This window comes from Lichenostomus cassidix, chromosome 1 (genome assembly GCF_008360975.1).
Source record: "Lichenostomus cassidix isolate B80296 chromosome 1, HeHo_3.0, whole genome shotgun sequence".
Taxonomy (NCBI): domain Eukaryota; kingdom Metazoa; phylum Chordata; class Aves; order Passeriformes; family Meliphagidae; genus Lichenostomus; species Lichenostomus cassidix.
In genome coordinates this window covers 68075165-68091657 of record NC_139479.1, presented here as the reverse complement: position 1 = coordinate 68091657, position 16493 = coordinate 68075165, and the positions used below count along the sequence as shown (strand labels likewise).

General features: G+C 41.0%; 1 protein-coding gene across 4 annotated transcripts in view; it reads left to right on the top strand.

Annotated features, from left to right (window-relative positions):
* The window catches only part of MTUS2 (microtubule associated scaffold protein 2), a 262109-nt gene that overhangs the window by 201639 nt on the left and 43977 nt on the right, over positions 1-16493 (top strand). For all 4 annotated transcript variants that reach the window (XM_085062168.1, XM_085062149.1, XM_085062144.1 and 1 more), the window contains 2 exons: positions 6161-6259; positions 11372-11580. In XM_085062168.1, coding sequence (XP_084918294.1) covers positions 6161-6259; positions 11372-11580 — 308 coding nt within the window. The remainder of the gene's footprint in view (positions 1-6160; positions 6260-11371; positions 11581-16493) is intronic.

Below are 16493 nucleotides of genomic sequence, written 5' to 3'. Positions count from 1 at the left end.
AAATATATTCGCTACTTTGGGAAGTAGAGGGATAACCTAACTAAAACTTACCACTTCAGTATTGCTTCTTACATTGTTTAATGATAGGTGAAAGCAGCTCTCCATCAGGAACTTTGCAACTAAAATAAAAATCTTATAAACTTCCTCTTTCCACAGATGTTGATAAAAATATGCAATATTTGAAGTATACATTAATGAATTTTCTGCTTTAAATTTCCCTTAAAATGTGGTAATATCTGCAGAAGGCAATCAGAGACTCAGTTCTGTCCACGAAGGTGGACCTACCACCCAGCTGTCTATCAAATCAGAGAGCTGAGGGATTTTATATCTTTTGTGCCTTGTTTTAGGGTTTGGGATGTGTGTGTTATGAGATTCCTCTCTCAACTTGGTTATTATTTACTGTTTATCTCACAGGCAAGTGACTGTTATCACCCATAAGAAATATCCCAATTTGACTGCAATGACAGTGGCAATAAGGAATTAATTTGAGCAGCTTGTTTCTGCTTGGCCCACTAAATTAAAGGCAATCAAAAGCATTGTTCAAAAAACTCACCCAGTCAATTCCTGTGCTTTTACAAGTACCAATAAATCATATGTAACAGGGAAGGCTGTTAAATGCAATCAGTCAAGATGAAAAATGGGAGGCCAGTGTTATCTCAGCTCTCACCAGCAATCTTACATTGTTAAATGTGCTTCTTTTGATCAGATTCTGCAAAATCCAGCCAGCACAATGTCAGCAGGAGGGAGAGGGATGAGCTGAGGTCAGCTGAGGGGGGAAACTGAGCACCAGTGCTCTTGCAGGAATGGAGGGAGAAGCGTCTGCTGCTGCTTTGTTCCCCCTTGCAAACATTTTCCCTTCAAAGCTGACTAGCAGCTGTGCAGTGGGTTACATTCATAATGTTCCTGTGCTGAGCACAGGGATATGCAGCAATACCTGGCAGGGGAAAGTGGGACATTCAACTGCAAGTTTTCCAACCTCTCCTCTGGGAACCACTCTAAAACATGCCATAACACAAGTGGGTGAGGAAGACACAATAAAATGCCAAGGGATCCATGCAAAATGGCAGGAAGAGAAGGGGTAGTTGTTTTAACTTTTCAACTAATTTTGGATGTTCTGAATTACCCCAAGACTTCTCCTCAGTCCAAAGAATTATTTATTTTATTTGGTTTATTTTTTCCTTAAGGTTTTTAAATACCAGCTAAAGAGACTTTTCTTTTTTAATACAGGTACAACACAATCATTTCCAGATGAGACAATGAAATAGTCAATGTCCCTTTTTTCTTATCAGATTGACTTTAAATTTGAAGCAAACACAAAGGGAAAAGCACAAGCATTAGCAGTTTCTACTTCAACAAATACATAGTCTTTCTTCCACATCTACTTATTTATTCAGTCTTTCAGTGTCTCATAGATCACAGGAAATGGAGAGTCTCTAGAGAGAATTAGACTGCCCTTATTCTACAGAATCCACCATATTTCCAGCTTTGCTCATTTTGTCTCAAACAATGCATGCAGGGATGTGTCATTACTCACCAAGGACCTGACTAGTCATGGGTATCAGGGGGAAAGGCAGAAGAAAGCTCAAAGGGGCTCTCTGTGTCTGTGAGTGACTGAAGACGTTTCCTTGGGGTTTTTTAGCTTTTTTTTTTTTTTTTTTTTAACTTGCAGACTGCATTAGTTAACTTACAAAACACTCCTGAGAACAGCTGGAATCTGTCTGAATGCAGTCAGTCCCATTGAATTGTTAATGATGTCTGCAGCATGTTAGGATTTGTTTTGGAATAAATACTCCATGTACAATTTGTTAGCATGCTTTCAATCTGAAGTATAAAAGCAAATTGAAGCCTATCCCACTGTACTGACTTTTGAAGATTCCAAAAGGTACAGGCAAATACAAGTGCTGATTCTGCAGTGCTTGAGAAGATGTCTTGGATAAGGTGTATTTTGCTCTGGTTCCTAGGCTAGCATTCAGCACTGCTGGGGGAATGGAGAACGGGCTTTTTTGTCTGCTATTTTTCTAGGTGATTTCTGGAACGTTTTGCCTTGTGTTTCTAATTATTTTGCATTTGCTCCTTCTGTTTCATTTGGAGCAGGCTGTGTATATTAATTAGGAAATGTAAATACCTTCATAGAACTGTGTGTTTAGATGCATTTTTCAAGAGCAAATATTGTAAGCACTCTAGTAGAAAAGACAAACAAGCATTTATGCTCATTGTTATCTTATGGCCTGAAACATCCATTTCATTACACAAGTACAGCTTTTAAAAGAGCGGGAATGTTGAGAGATTTCTGGAATGTAGATTCACATAAAAATTAGTATTTTGTGGCTTTGATTACTGGCTACCAGAAAGACAACTTCTCATTGCATGAGCTCTGTCAGTGATAGCAGTTGGAAGAGTCTTGGAAGCTGTTCCAGGAAACCTGGAAGTTAATGGTGTTTCCTGCTGTGTCAGGAGATTTTTTTCTGGGAGGCTCAGTGCTGAGAGCCCTGATTATGCAGCCAGCAGGAATAAAGCTAATGTACAGGCATTTAACACAGAGCTAATTGGAATTTCGTGTTTCCAGTCTGTGGGCAATAACACTAAGAATTTGAAGTAAAATTTGTTTCAGATCAGATTTAATAGACATTTTAAAAGATGAATTTAGAAAAAAATTAAAACAGTGTATGAGTTCAAAAAATTTAATTTACAGTGCTTAATTTCCTTTTGTAATTTCATTTTGTGTATTTTTTATTATTTTATGATTGCATGCATAACACCTTTTGACATTTCAAAATATAGATCACAGGGTATTATTTGAAGTATATATGCTTTTGGGCCTGATATAACAACTGAAATGTTTGTCTTTTTCCTGAGTTACCATGGAGCATCAGACTTTTTATGTGCACTTTACTCTTTGAGTTACTTCTAGTACACTTCAAGCTAGAAAAGATCAAACTATATAACCTCCTGCTGCACCATACCCTGTGGTACTGCACATTATGCTAATTACTACACCAGTGCTCTTGCTCAGATTTTTTTAAACCTGAAATTCATATTTCAGTGAAATGAGAAATTCTGAACCCAAACACTTGTAATCTAAAAATTTATTTTCCCTGCAGGAAATCAACATGTTTTCTGAATGTTTCTCTTTTACCTAGCTAACAGCTGTTGTTTCAAAAGACAAGGACAAGGCCCATTTTTAGAAAAGCATTCTGCCCAAGCTCTCACATCAGGTCTGGTGCCAGGGATGGCTCTTTCCCTGAAATTTCCCTGTGGGTGATGAGCTTAGCAAAATGAGAACAGTTTGCTCCCACAGACCATCCTTCCTTTTGCCTGCTGTGTGCTTTCTAAATCCCTCTCCTCTAAGGGGGGCACAGAGAGGCCACCAGGACCCTTCTACTTATGAAGGAGAAGTTGAATAATTGCTAGCTCCATGTGTCCCTGGAGTGTCCATGTGTCCCAGCAAGGCTGTGCCAGGCACTGGCTCTTCCCTTGCCACACTGACCCTCCTTGCTTCCCTGCTTGCTGCAGCACTGCCCCACCAGGAGCTCTCCTAGTTTGTAAACTGAACAAAGGCACTTATCCTCCCTGATATTAGTCCTTCTTACCTGTCCTTGCCAAGATATCTGTCTGCACCTTTTTTCTGCTGGTCTCCCACCTTCTGGAGCCAATGTGCCCCATGCAGCTGCCCCTGCTGGACAGCACCCTCAGCACCCATGCACAGCTCCCACTGCTCTCCATAGACCCTGCCTTGCCTGCTGCAAAATTCTGGGCTACTTTGCTCTGCTTCCTTTCAACCAAGCTCTAATTGGCCAATTGTTTCTCATTTTGTTCTTAACCTTAAGGGACTGAATGCATTCCCCAGGTGTTCCTCATTGAAAATGTCTCAAAACCAAAAGTAGTTAATTATTTACATGCTCTTTGCTGCTGAATTCTGTACCATTGCCTATGTTTGGCATCTGGCATAGCAAAATATATGGAGGAGCTCAGCATATGGCCCATTTGTGCATTATATTTTTATTTTGAAAGCCACAGAAAAGCCAAAGCCTTATTACTGTGAAAAAGTAATGCTTGAAACTGTAACTATATAAACTATATCTTATAAAATAAGCCCTGGTTTTGTCTCACAGCTGCCATCTCAGGTTGGTCCTTAGTAATGAAAAGGCACCATAAACTTCTTTTATGTCCTACTCTGCAGTAAAGTACAGTGTAATAGGTGGCAGGCACAGGCAATTTCTATCTCCAGTCACTTCACTGTGAAAAGTATTAATAAAAAATGATAATCATAGCCTCAACATGTTGCATTTATAAACAACAGAGAAAATGAAGATGGACAAAGGTAAATGTATGAGGAAGTGTTCAGTCTTTACCAGCCCCTGACAAGTGATGATGTGATTTGCTTATGAACGGTGGAAGAGAGTCAAAGAGGGCTTTAGAACTTGTCCCATGCTTCTCTCCCACAAACAGTTGCGCTCAAGACTTGTGCAGGTGCCATGTGCTCTTTCCAGAAGCACTCTGCAAGCAAATGCTGAGAGACAGTGCTAGAAATTATGCAGCTCAGCTTCTAGTGTGTGGCAAATGCTGTGTCTGCAGCTCTCTGCCTGCAAGTCCTGATGCAGACAGAAGTGGAAGGGTGAATGATGCATCAGAAATAAACCTAATATTACAACTGTGACTAGCTGTGGCTTTGGTGGGAGCAGAAAAGTAGTAAACCAGTAAGTGTCCCTGAAGATTATGATCCCCCTATAAAATTATCATTTTTCTCCACTGTTGCAGTAGCTAGGTCACATTTGCATTAAGCAAAACGGAAGATAGTGTTAGCTTTTGGACTGCCACTGTCATGAGGCACCACCAAGAAAATCTGGTTTTGTTTTCCTGCTTCAGATACTTCAGAGGCTGTGGGACATTTTCCTATAAGATGTCTGTGACTGTAGTCATGAGAGAAGGGAAGGTTAATAAGGCAAACTTTGTTTTCCCTCTATTAACAAGTCATTTGCCTTCAGTCTCTCTGTTTTTCCTGTGTATCCAGGGGCTGTGACACAGGTCAGGCTAAAACACAGCCCTCAACAAACACTAATGGTTAAAAAAGGAAAGCAAACAGGAAAATACATTGTTGTCTCAGGGCTTTGCTTTTTATTGCTCTTTCTCCTTACTTCTTTGATGATTGTTTTCTGCTTGAAATCCTGTGTCTGTGGCCGTCACACCATGGCCAAACAAGCAGGGCAGGACCTCATGTTAGTGCACTCAGCATGGTGCCCACAGATACTTTCATGGGAGCTGTGGGTGGGCAGGAGGAGCTGAGCTTGGGTGGCCACTCTGGCTTTGGGATGGAGTTGTATCTCCCTGGTACAAGAGTCAGTGGCTGACTGCAGAACTTGGACAGCTGGCAGACCATCCTGAGGCCCTGACCAGAGAGCTCCAGTGCTGCGACAAATAATAACAGACACTGAGTTGCCTCTCTCTGAAATATTCCATGCCCTGTTTCATCCCAAATTGTTGTAGTGCCTTGTAAGTTTGTGCACTGAATGTGCTTGCCCACCTGTGTCCCTGCCTGACTTACTGCACAGGCAGAGAGCCACTCTCTTGTGTCTGGGCAGCCACATCCAGCGCAGCTCTGACACGTCCTGCATGCTTCTGGTTCTCTCTTGCCTGCAGGAGACCATTATGGGAAAGCTGGTCACCACAAAAGGCAACTTCCTTACCTGTGGAAAAGGTGACAGGGCAGGGAATTGCAGGTGACTTCAGTCAGCCTTGCACAGTCCTATTCCACTTCTCCTGCAGCCCAGAATGAGTTTGCACAGCAAGGGAAAGAGGCAGAACACAGAACTCAGAACAGATATTATGGGTTACCTGTGTAGCTATTTGTGCCTCAATGGCATTTGTCATGGTGCAGATGACTCAAAAACCAAGATAAGAATCAAGGCCTTCTTTTGTCCTTCTCCAGGGCTTTGCATGTCAGCTCAGCCACATGTGCACTGTCGTGGTAGCAGATGTGGCAGGTTGGCATCCAACCCCAAAATTCTGTGTAGCATCATTCTGTTCGAAGCCCAGGATGTGTATTGGTGAAATACTTACATTTTGCCATCTTGGTATGTTTCTTAGTGACACGGTTCTGTACAGTTATGAATAAAATTATAACCCAGATGTCTTTCTACCTTTAATTTTTTTTCTAAACCAGGTGTGAAGAAAGAAGTACAAAAAGATCAGGATGCTAACAGACCGGCTGTCTCGTCCCCTAAGAAATCAGCAGTAACAGCCACGAAACTCCATTCACCAGGTATTTATGAACCCAAAAGCACTGTTTCAGGAAAGATTTAAACTTGTTGACTTTGCATCTCTTGTTAACACACTCAAATCTGAGACCTACCATTGTTAAGTGAGGATTGATTGTGTCCAAGGTTCATTAAGCTGGCTACAGCAGGCTTTATCATACCAATGCATGAGCTGAATAGACTTTTGTTCTCTTTGTTATAACCATGCAATCATCTCTCCTTCAAAACAAAGAGTTGTGGCTATTACATGTTTAAGGGCACAGGAACATCTTCTTTATCATTATAATTTTCTTACATAAAAAGAGAAAAGATACATATAGCAAAAAAAAAGACACCTCAGACAACTGCCTGGAGTGATAGTGTATTGCTCAGAATCTACCCTTACTTTTATGTAGAGGCACTAGATTTCCTGGACTATTTCTGTGCATAACTGGAAAAGGGATTATCTATCGAAATAACCTTCAAAGTGCTATTGGGACATTGTCAACTTATCCCTCAATATTGGCCACAAACACATGGTTTTAACATTTCTGAAGAATACACTTTTTTTATTTGCTAAAATGAAGAGAACTTGTTCTATTTATGTCTACTAAGTGTACATTAACAAATAGATAAGGTGCCTAAAGGCCTTTGTGGGGCTGGCCTTTGGCTGATCTAAATGCTTCTGAAATGAGCGTGCTTGGTCTCACTGATTTCATTGTGCTTGCAGTTTATCTTCTGTTGCCTCATTTTTCAGACCCTGCTTTGAATACTTAAAATGTCTTCTTTACCGCTATATAACACTTGAGTTATAACATGTGGTGGGTAGAACCCCATGTTGCTTCATTTGGTGGCAAATATAAAGTGTGTAGAGCAGCTCTCCAGCTCCTATAACTTGAAACAAGAGTTTCTCCATTATTACTAAGCTCAGTCCCTGTTCTTCTCCTTCTCAACCAACAAAATCAAGAGAACAGAAAGTTAAATTTAATCTTCCTAGGCACCAACAGGACACAGAATTCTTCTCCCTACCAAGATATTAGAGTAAAAAGATGAACTTAACACTGTCCTCTGAGTCATATAATTTACAGGCTATTTTTCACCTGGTGAGATCACAGAGAGATCCAAAGAATTTGCTGCAGAAAGTGCCAGACTAGAAGCTCACCAGTGTTTATAACGGTGGGAGTCCAGTTTAAGCATCAGCACCAAGTGTGGCTGTAGCAGCATGTTACAGCACAGCTGATTTGCTTCCACTAGGATTACAAAGCCAAGTGGAACACAGGAGTATTTGTACAGTGTACTTGTATTATCCTAAGGAGGTCTGCATTTCCATGGATGACTTAATAATTTTCAAGGCTTAAATTTTTGGCGTATCCAATTCATGAAGCCTCAAATGTTTCTTCATTCTCATGAGAGGTTGAGTAACTGACCTCTATCCATCAGACTGATTTAAAATTTGTTCAGCTTGGTTGTCTGCAATTAAGGCAGTCTAAATTTGTTTATCTCTGTAAGGATCAAGTAGGAAAATAAACTTCATCTTCATTTCTATTTTAGAGTAGCCTTTGGCATTCTTTGAAATAGCTAGAGCAATAACAAAGCAAAAATGACAATTTTTTCACCTACTTAACAGTTTCAAAAAATAGTCAAAGCAGCCTTTGAAGAGGACACAGAGTGTAACTGGTGCTAAGGGGCAGTAACAGCCTTTCCTCCATCAGAATCACAAGCTCCTGCACCATTTACACTTTTTGATGAGAGAGAATGTGTTTCACAGGTAACTCCACCACAGCTACATCTGGCCATGAAACAAGCTCTAAAGTTTCTGCGTGTTGTTCCTAGGCTGTATTTGCCTCCGTTGCTGACCTTCTCACATTCACTTCCTTTTAATCAGTGCTGGTTTTTGACTGTCATACATAAATTTTTTTAGCCTTGAACCTGATCTTTAGAATTTGGATCAGTCTTCCTGAAGACTTGCAAGGGAGTTTTGAGATGCAGAGTCTTGCAGGGATCTCAGTTTTCTCCTTTGATGCAATACCATTTCTGAGATCTGTGTGTAGGAGCAGGTGTGCATAGATGAAAGTGCTCTCCTTCCACTCCATTTTAGAATGGTGCCAACTGTTTCAGACATCTGTCACTCTACAGAATTCTTGATATCAATTGTCTCAAAGTAATTTGCTCACTTTCCTTACTGAAATGTTGGAAATGGAACAGTTTAAAGGCAAATAAATTGTATTCCCCATCTAAATCCTCGTGGACAGTGTTAATTATGAGTATATACTTGTTATGTCTCCTTAGTTCAAACACTCACATAGATAAAAAAGACTTGGGAATTTTGAAGTGGATCAAAGGGGTTCAGTGATTTCAGCATACACTGGGTCTGCCCCTCTGGTCCCACCATCAGCAAAAAGGACATTGAGGATCAGGGCCAGCATCATTAATATATACCCTGTTTTGTGCAGAGCAACAGAAGAGAGACATCAATGGCAGAATAAGCTTAGTAAGCTGCCTTTCAGACCCAAATGAACCGAGAAATTCAGATTTATCCCTGAGGAGAATAGCACCATTTAATTTACAAGGGCAGCTTATAATACTGACAAGGACAACACAGAGATATGCACTTCAAATCTTCCAGTGAACAGGAAGGCTAGAAAGATATAAGACTAAGCAACCAGATGGGTTTCTGTTTTAATTAAATGTTAACTGATTTCAAGGGCTTTCCCCTACACTTCTCTCTAAGCCTTCTGTTGTAACATCACTGTGCTTCTTAAAAGATTTTTTTATACTAAAAGGACAGATATTTATGGCTGTTGCTTCCATGAATTTCTTATTTTGTGGTATTACCTACTGTGCACTTACGAGCCCCTTAACATGAATGGAAGAGTCTCTAAGAAAATACCATTACTGCACAAAAAGGTTGACAGGCATTAAGTGACAGAAAAATGGATAGAGGGCAATAGCTACGCTGGTTGAAATCTCTTAATAACAGAAACCCCTTGTTTTGTATTATTTAGGTCTTCCAACCACATGGCATTAGTCTTGACACTGCAAAACATGGTATTCTTTTTCACAAATGCAAGTCACGGACACAAAGAGTTTCAAAGGGGTTTTTTTTTTTTTTTGCACTTGTGGCTCTTTGCACCGTGAGATACTTGGAGACATGAGGGAGCATCTCTGCTGGAGCTGGCTCCCTGTAAGCTTAGCCTGGAGCCAGGACACAGTGGAGCAAGATAGAAAATATGCTCCCAATGGCTCCACACACACTGGGGATGTGGAAAAGTAGGAATATGCTCCTGGGGTATTGCTCTGAGGAAGCCATACTGTTCCCCTGCCTGATCTAGTAAAATTTCCCTAAAAAATCTATTTGCACACCCAGACCACAGTCTTATAGATCTAAAAGATCTGAAGCACATCTGACAAAATTACCTCTGTAATTTTTAATGCTCTACTTTACAAATTGGCTCAGACTCATACCATCAGAGGCATCTCTGTGGAAGGATTATTTTAGGAAAAGGATAGGTAATATTCACAACAGAAGAATGTCACCTATTGCAGTGATTGCTGGAGACTGGTTGTAGGCATGGTTTCTGTATTGTTTTTCAGGAACTGTATACTACAACACTATAAAACCACAAACTGTCCTCTTTATTTTTGTATTCTTGCATACACAACCTTTTCCACTAATACAGAAGTGTTCCAGACCCATGCCCATCATATCTATTCACACGTGGGACAAAGGTGTCTGACTCACATTTTCTCCCTCTTTCTTACTGACTTTAGCTTCTAGGCTAAAAGATGGAGACTAATGAGAGGATCTGTGGAAGACCAGAGGTTCCTGGCCAGCATTCAGGAGCAAGCTAAAGGGCATCAGATGAGGAGAGAGTGAGGGCAGCAAAAAAAATCAGTGAGCTGTGCAAAGGTGATGCCCAGCTGGCCATAAATATTTGCAGAGAAGAGTTTTCAGAAAGTAAATAAGGCAAACACAAAACAGATTTTCCGAGCAGTGCTGATGCTAACAGAGCACTGCCCCTTCTTGGTTCATCCTCATAACTGTATATCCACAGAAATGGATAGTTGACTCAAGCAGAATGTGAACCTAGGAAAAAAGTCTCACTGCCCTGAAGTGGCTTATCATGAGTAAGCTTTGGTTCTTGTGCCATTGATATGAATATGACACTGTATTTGAGCTGACACCCTAAACACAAGCTACACCAGTGCTTTCACATCTTTGTAGAGCATCAGGCTTGCTTCAAGCCAACTTGGAGCACATCAGAGCAGCCAGAGTTTGTCTGGGCGTATTTCTGCAGGCAAGCCGTGTAGTGAATCTGGTGTGATTTATGATGCTGAGAGAGCAGCCATGCAGAGCCAGTGATGTAACTCCTGTGCATTCTGTGGCACCTGGTGGCACTTCCATACGTATTTATTAAGTGCTGCAATTTTAGACATATTATAAAGGTGAGAGCAAGGGGCACTCTCAAGGTAGACTGCAGTATTGTAGATAAAAAGTAATAGTGATATCTCAGTAGTAAGCAATCCATGCTGTGTTTGCATTCAGGGAGGTACAACTCCAGCCCCACATTGTCCTGTTTAGAGGCAAAATGAAGTCTGCAAAGGAAAACTGGCACCTTTGTCAAGTCACCAAGCCTGGGGTTCAGGTGGACAAAGAAACCATGTGTAGAGTAGAAATGTCATCTAGCTGTTTTCTACACCCATAATAAGATAAAGGTGAATTCTGACCTGGAAGCACCCATCTCTCTCACTGCCATTCGAGAGAGTCAAGCATCGCACATCAAGATGCAGACCTCTGTTCTTGCAGATGTCTAGCAGAGGTCAAGTGATTCCTTCCTCCAACAACCTCAGTTCTCAGTGATACACTCTTAGGACAGCCCTCTTCAACTCACAGAAGACCTTCAGGCTCAGAGCCTGAGGTGAGATGACTGTTAAAAAACTTGGAGCTTTGGCCCCTAAAGAAACATATTTCACTGTGCTCTTGCCTTTTTTTTGAAAAACTGAAAGTTCTGTGTGAGTGCTATGGACCTTTTTTCCTTTTGTAGGGATGAATCCCAAAGGCCATAGAAACACATAAAGGTCATGTCTATACACATAAAGCAAGTGGCCTGAATGGTCTTTTCTTCTCTCCTTTGCAGGACATCCCAAGCAAAGGCCAACCACCCCGAAGAATGGATTCTCCCCCAAACCAGGAGAGGGTCGAGACACTGAAAAGCAGTTAATTCAGAGACTGAAGGAAAAGTGTGATGAACAGTCCCAGCAACTAATCAGTATCCGAGATGAGCTTAAAAGGGCCAGCTGTGGTTTTGATGTCTTTGCCATAACAACACAGTACTTTTTCAGGCAGGTAAGAGCAATGGGTGCTTCCTACGATTGAAAAACACTTTGCCTTTACACTTGTCACTTGCCCAAATTAATTCCGCAGTCATTGAAAATTTGTTCTTGAGACAAAGCATGTAATTTATTTACAAAGATTATTATGAGAGGGGGAATTTTAATTTCATAGAATCATAGGAAGAAAATCTGCACTGACAAAGGAAATTTGGCACCTCTGTGAAGTAACCAAGCTTGGGGTTTGGGTGACCAAAGAAATTGTGTGCAAAGTGTAGATGTCATCCAATCTGATAAGTTTAATAATTTGATGCCATATTTTTGAAAATAAAAGCTCAAGAACTTGGAAAAGGAAAAATTTTGAGTGAAGTATTTGTCACGAGCATTGGCTTCAGGATGTTTTTAGGAATAAAGGAGATGTGGAAACTTAGAAGCCCCAGTCTCTGACTGCTAGAGCTGGAATTGAAAATGTAACTGGGATATTGATACTTGAGAGCTATCAGAGCTGTTAGATGAAGGAAACTATTTGATTTCATTCTATAATTATCTACTCTTCCTGTTCACCGTGGATCAGGCAGAGTGTCCGTGTTACAGGGTTGCCAGTTCCTGAAGATGTTAGGATAACATTATCTCAGTATGTAGAAGACTACAGGCAGCAGGTATAGGGAGCACAAAGAAAATGTTGCTGGTAATTAGAGAACCTTATTTATTCACTCAGGTCAAAATGAATAAATTTTAAGACAACTAAAGTAACCATGAAGGACTTGTAGGTATTGTTTGTTTCAAAAGCAGTTTAGTGATGTAGAGAATATAGCTGGGCACTGAGGTCCAGGCTTGGTTCACAAGATGCCCATGTATTTTATAAATCCCAGATTAAGTTGGTGTCCCAGCTACTTTGTAAAACAGGCAGACAATCACCAGCAGTAGGACTTAAGATTCACATAATACCCTTGATTGCCTCTTTGTGTACTTTCAGAAGAGACAAGAATAAATTTTCAGTGTTAGAGGGGAGAAAGAAAACCGAGAAAACAAAACCTAAATTCAGCCAGTCTTAAAAAATCGGAAAAACTTTATTTAGTTTTGGGGGTTTTTATATTAGTGGGAAAGGTTACCTTTGAATAAAAAACCGCAGTGCACACTGTTCCCTAAGTAGGAGCTGATCTTGCCAGGGGAGATTCACTGAACTGAAAAAACAAGGAGTTTTTTAAATGTCCTAAATATTTTACATACCTTCCCAGGAGATGTTCCCCCTCTATTTTTCTTTAGACTTGACATTTCTGTATTTCAGGACTTGTTTGGCATTTTTTAACCTTTTTGGGTGGGTTTTGGGAGGCTTTTCTGGTTGGGGTGTTTTTTAGGGAGTTGGTTGGTTTTTGTTTGGGTTTTTTTGAGCTGACTGTGGAGTATCCTTGTTTAAATCAGAGGGAAATAAAAAAGGGCAGAGCACTGTCAGCTCAGCTTTGTCTGTGCATTTTCCACTGGGGAGAGATTTTTCATCACATACCTCATTCACAATTTGCTGAAGGAACTCTGGAAGCTTGGGCATGTCTCCTTCATCTCCTCTGGATATGTTTTAAATGAGAACAGCTGCTGCAACTGAGCTTTGAGATGACTGTCATTCTGTTGGTGCATGTTGGATCTGTCCTGAAAATGCCTCCTAAATGGAACAACTCAGGTGTCTTTATTTAACAGTATCTTCTCCATGTCATGGCCAAGCATAGCTGCTCCTCATGTTCCCAGCTCCTCTGTATTTTCAGGCCAGCTGGGGATTGCAGTAATGCCCCTATGAGTGCCTGAAGGTGAAAAAAATATTACACCTGTAGAATTCAGGCACTTTCATGTTTGGGTAGGATTAGATGTAGATTTGTTTTCAGATCCACCCAGATGTGGTACCTCCTTTAGGCATATGGCTGCTTTAGGCTCCCTTTTTAGGGCATGCAGGCAGGTGAGTACTTCATGAAAACTATTTAAAGCACCAAAGAGCTGAACTTCTGATTGAGGTACTTGTCTGTCTCATCTGAGACTTCCAGGGAGCATGAAGGCTGCTGCACTCTTAAGTTCAATGCTTAAGTTAAGAGCCTACATACAGTGGGAGGATCTGGGACTGCTCAAGCAGTTGTGTAACTGGGCAATCAGTTCTCTTGCAACACAGACAAAGACTTACAAGTATTGAGTGTCATTTGAAAATACAATCTGTAGACATTTTCTGAGATGGCATTATTGTCTGAAAGCTTGAGCAAAATTGAGTTGCCTGGCTTTGAGTTTGTCAGCATGGAAAAAAACTTTTCACATTATAAAAATAATAACAATTGTGTGTGTTTGTTTCTGAGAACCCTGCAGGCAAAATGGTTGAGGTCTGAGTGGAACTGAAGTTTGGCAAAGGAAAAACATTCATTCAAGAAAAAAGTGTGGCTTTATTCTAGAGAAGTTTGGTGTTGATTTGTCCAGCTGGCAGTTCCACTCTATTTAACTGAGGGCCCAATCCCATTTTGGTACTAGGGACCTTCTTTTGGACTGGTAGTCACTGGTGTCCAATGTCTCTCTCTCCTCATATCACAACAAAATAATGTTCAAAAAATAAATTTTTCCTCATATTTGGACCTAAATTCTATTGGGAAATATGTTCCTAAGCAGTGAGGACAGGACTGAGTCTCAAAGACAGCCCAAGGACTGGTGATTTGCATGCAGGTAGCAGTCTGCCAATGCTTGTGGCTCTCTTGTCTTGCTCATAGATTCTATTCTCTCTCCACAGCTGGGAAAAGCACCAATGCAAGTGGTCCAACAGACATATTTAACTGTAGAAAGAGAGTGTTCATATGTAATAAAGAGCGTTGGACCACACCAGCAGTTTATTTGAGTGCTTTCCGTTTATACAGCCATTTTCTTATAATTTTTTTGGATTTGTTTTCTGACTGTTTCAGATCACTGCTGAATTGTATCCTGGAATCATCTCTCTTTCTCAGTTGAAAATGCTCTTAATTGGCAAGATTCTTTTAATTGGCATCTAGAAGTGCACAACATGTAGCAGTATTTAATACAGACCCATTAAATACCAGCTAAATCAATTTTCTATCCTTGGGAAAAGCCTAGGCAATCAAAACAGGTGATAACTGAGGCAGTAGACACACACACAAAAAAAAAATTAAAGCAGTGGTTTTGACATAAGCAGGAAAAGTAATGATTGCAGTGCCTGTGCAGAGCTTGGCTTATAATTATTATTTAATTAGCAAATGTATTAGCTTAAACCCCTCATATATGCACATGACTCTTGTTGACTTTTGGAACTGCTTCAAATTAATTCTGAAGAGGAGCAGATTAAGTTTGTCCTTAATGTTGTCAGATGTTCCTCTTGCTGATGCAACCCTGGTGCTGCACTGGTATGCCAAAGGGAGCAACTGACTGACAGGAGCTGGAGTGACACCGGGAAGACTTTTTAGAGCAAATATCTCCAGACTCCTGATCTGGATCACTCCTGACCTGCTCTGGCTTGTTAGCCCAGTGATAGTGATAGTCCTGGCCCAGTTTCAGCCCTGTTCAGCAAAGCCACCAGCAGTGATCTCTCTTGGAGTGGTAACAGTGCCATCTAAAGGAGAGTAACCAAAAGTGACAGTGCTGAAGGGAAAATCTTCCTGGATTTAAACAGGGAGAAAAAAATCCACTTTCATATCTCTTGTACACATATCTCTAGTACACTTCTAGTGCACAAAAGTGTTTGTGTTGAGGGCTGTTGTGGCCAAACTGCACTGTGTCCTGGAGACTGGGCTAGTGGCTCTGCAATCCAGACTGCCCCAGGAGGAGCAAAGTGGAGTCCCATTAGCAAGTTCTGCCTCTGAAATTTCCGAGGAGGACTCCAGGGCTACAGTGCATGTGAGGGAAAGGGATCCTTTCTGGGCTGCAGATCTCAAGGGTGGGACAGGTAAGGGAAAGTGTCTGTCCCATACTCTGCTTGAGCCTGGAGAGGTTTCCAGACTTCAGCATGACTTCTGGATGTGGTTTTCATCATGGGGGAGGAACAGCTCAGGACAGATCCCAGCAGATGAGTGCAGCAGGATCAGCTGGGAATGGAGGAGCACACAAATGTCCTGAACAAGAGCTGGGACAACACTGCAGTACTTAATGGCATTCCAGGGCTTTGTGTCTATGAAGACTGGGAAAGGCATGTCACCAGTAACCAGAGCATGTTTGCCTGCACATCTAATTCTGGATATGCAACACGTCTTCCAGAAAAGTAAACACACACAGCAATATCCTGAAAAATCTAGGACAGGCAAGGAAAACATTTCCCCTTGTTCAAATAACAAATAGGTGGGTGCTTGTGTGTCTTTTTGAGAGTAATGTTCCTGTCCTGTGAATGGAAAATATGCCTCCCAGTGTCATGTAACATCCTTGGCCAGATGCTAATGACCGCTTGTGCTAGAGGCAAAATCAGTCATGCTGTTTATAAATTGTTTGGCACTTCCCAGCATTGCTTCTAAAACATTAATTTGGCCTAACATTTCAAGAGATTATCTCAAACTAAGCTGAAAATGGTTTATTTTCACAGCTGTCTCAGAGAATAAATTCAGGAGAAATATATCTATTGTTCATGCCTGGTGGTGGCAGAGTGGTAAGAAGCCAGCACCCATCAGAAAGATTGACCTTCTGGCTTTCAGGGGTAGTGCTTTCCCAGCATTTGCAAAATATGTTTGAATTTGGCCCAAGAATAGTCCTTAGAGTAGTGCCATTCCTCCCTCCTCATGATTACAGTTAGTCTAGATGTCTTGTATTGAGCAAGTTCATTCTTTTCAGTGCTTCTGATGGAGACCAGAGCAGTCAGAGCAGCTCAATATTTTCCTTCTGTGTCCTGAAAAAAATACTCTTTGGACTCATCAAGCCCTGACAGTTTAGTATAATGAATCAAAAACATTTTACTGCAAGGAAAACAAAACT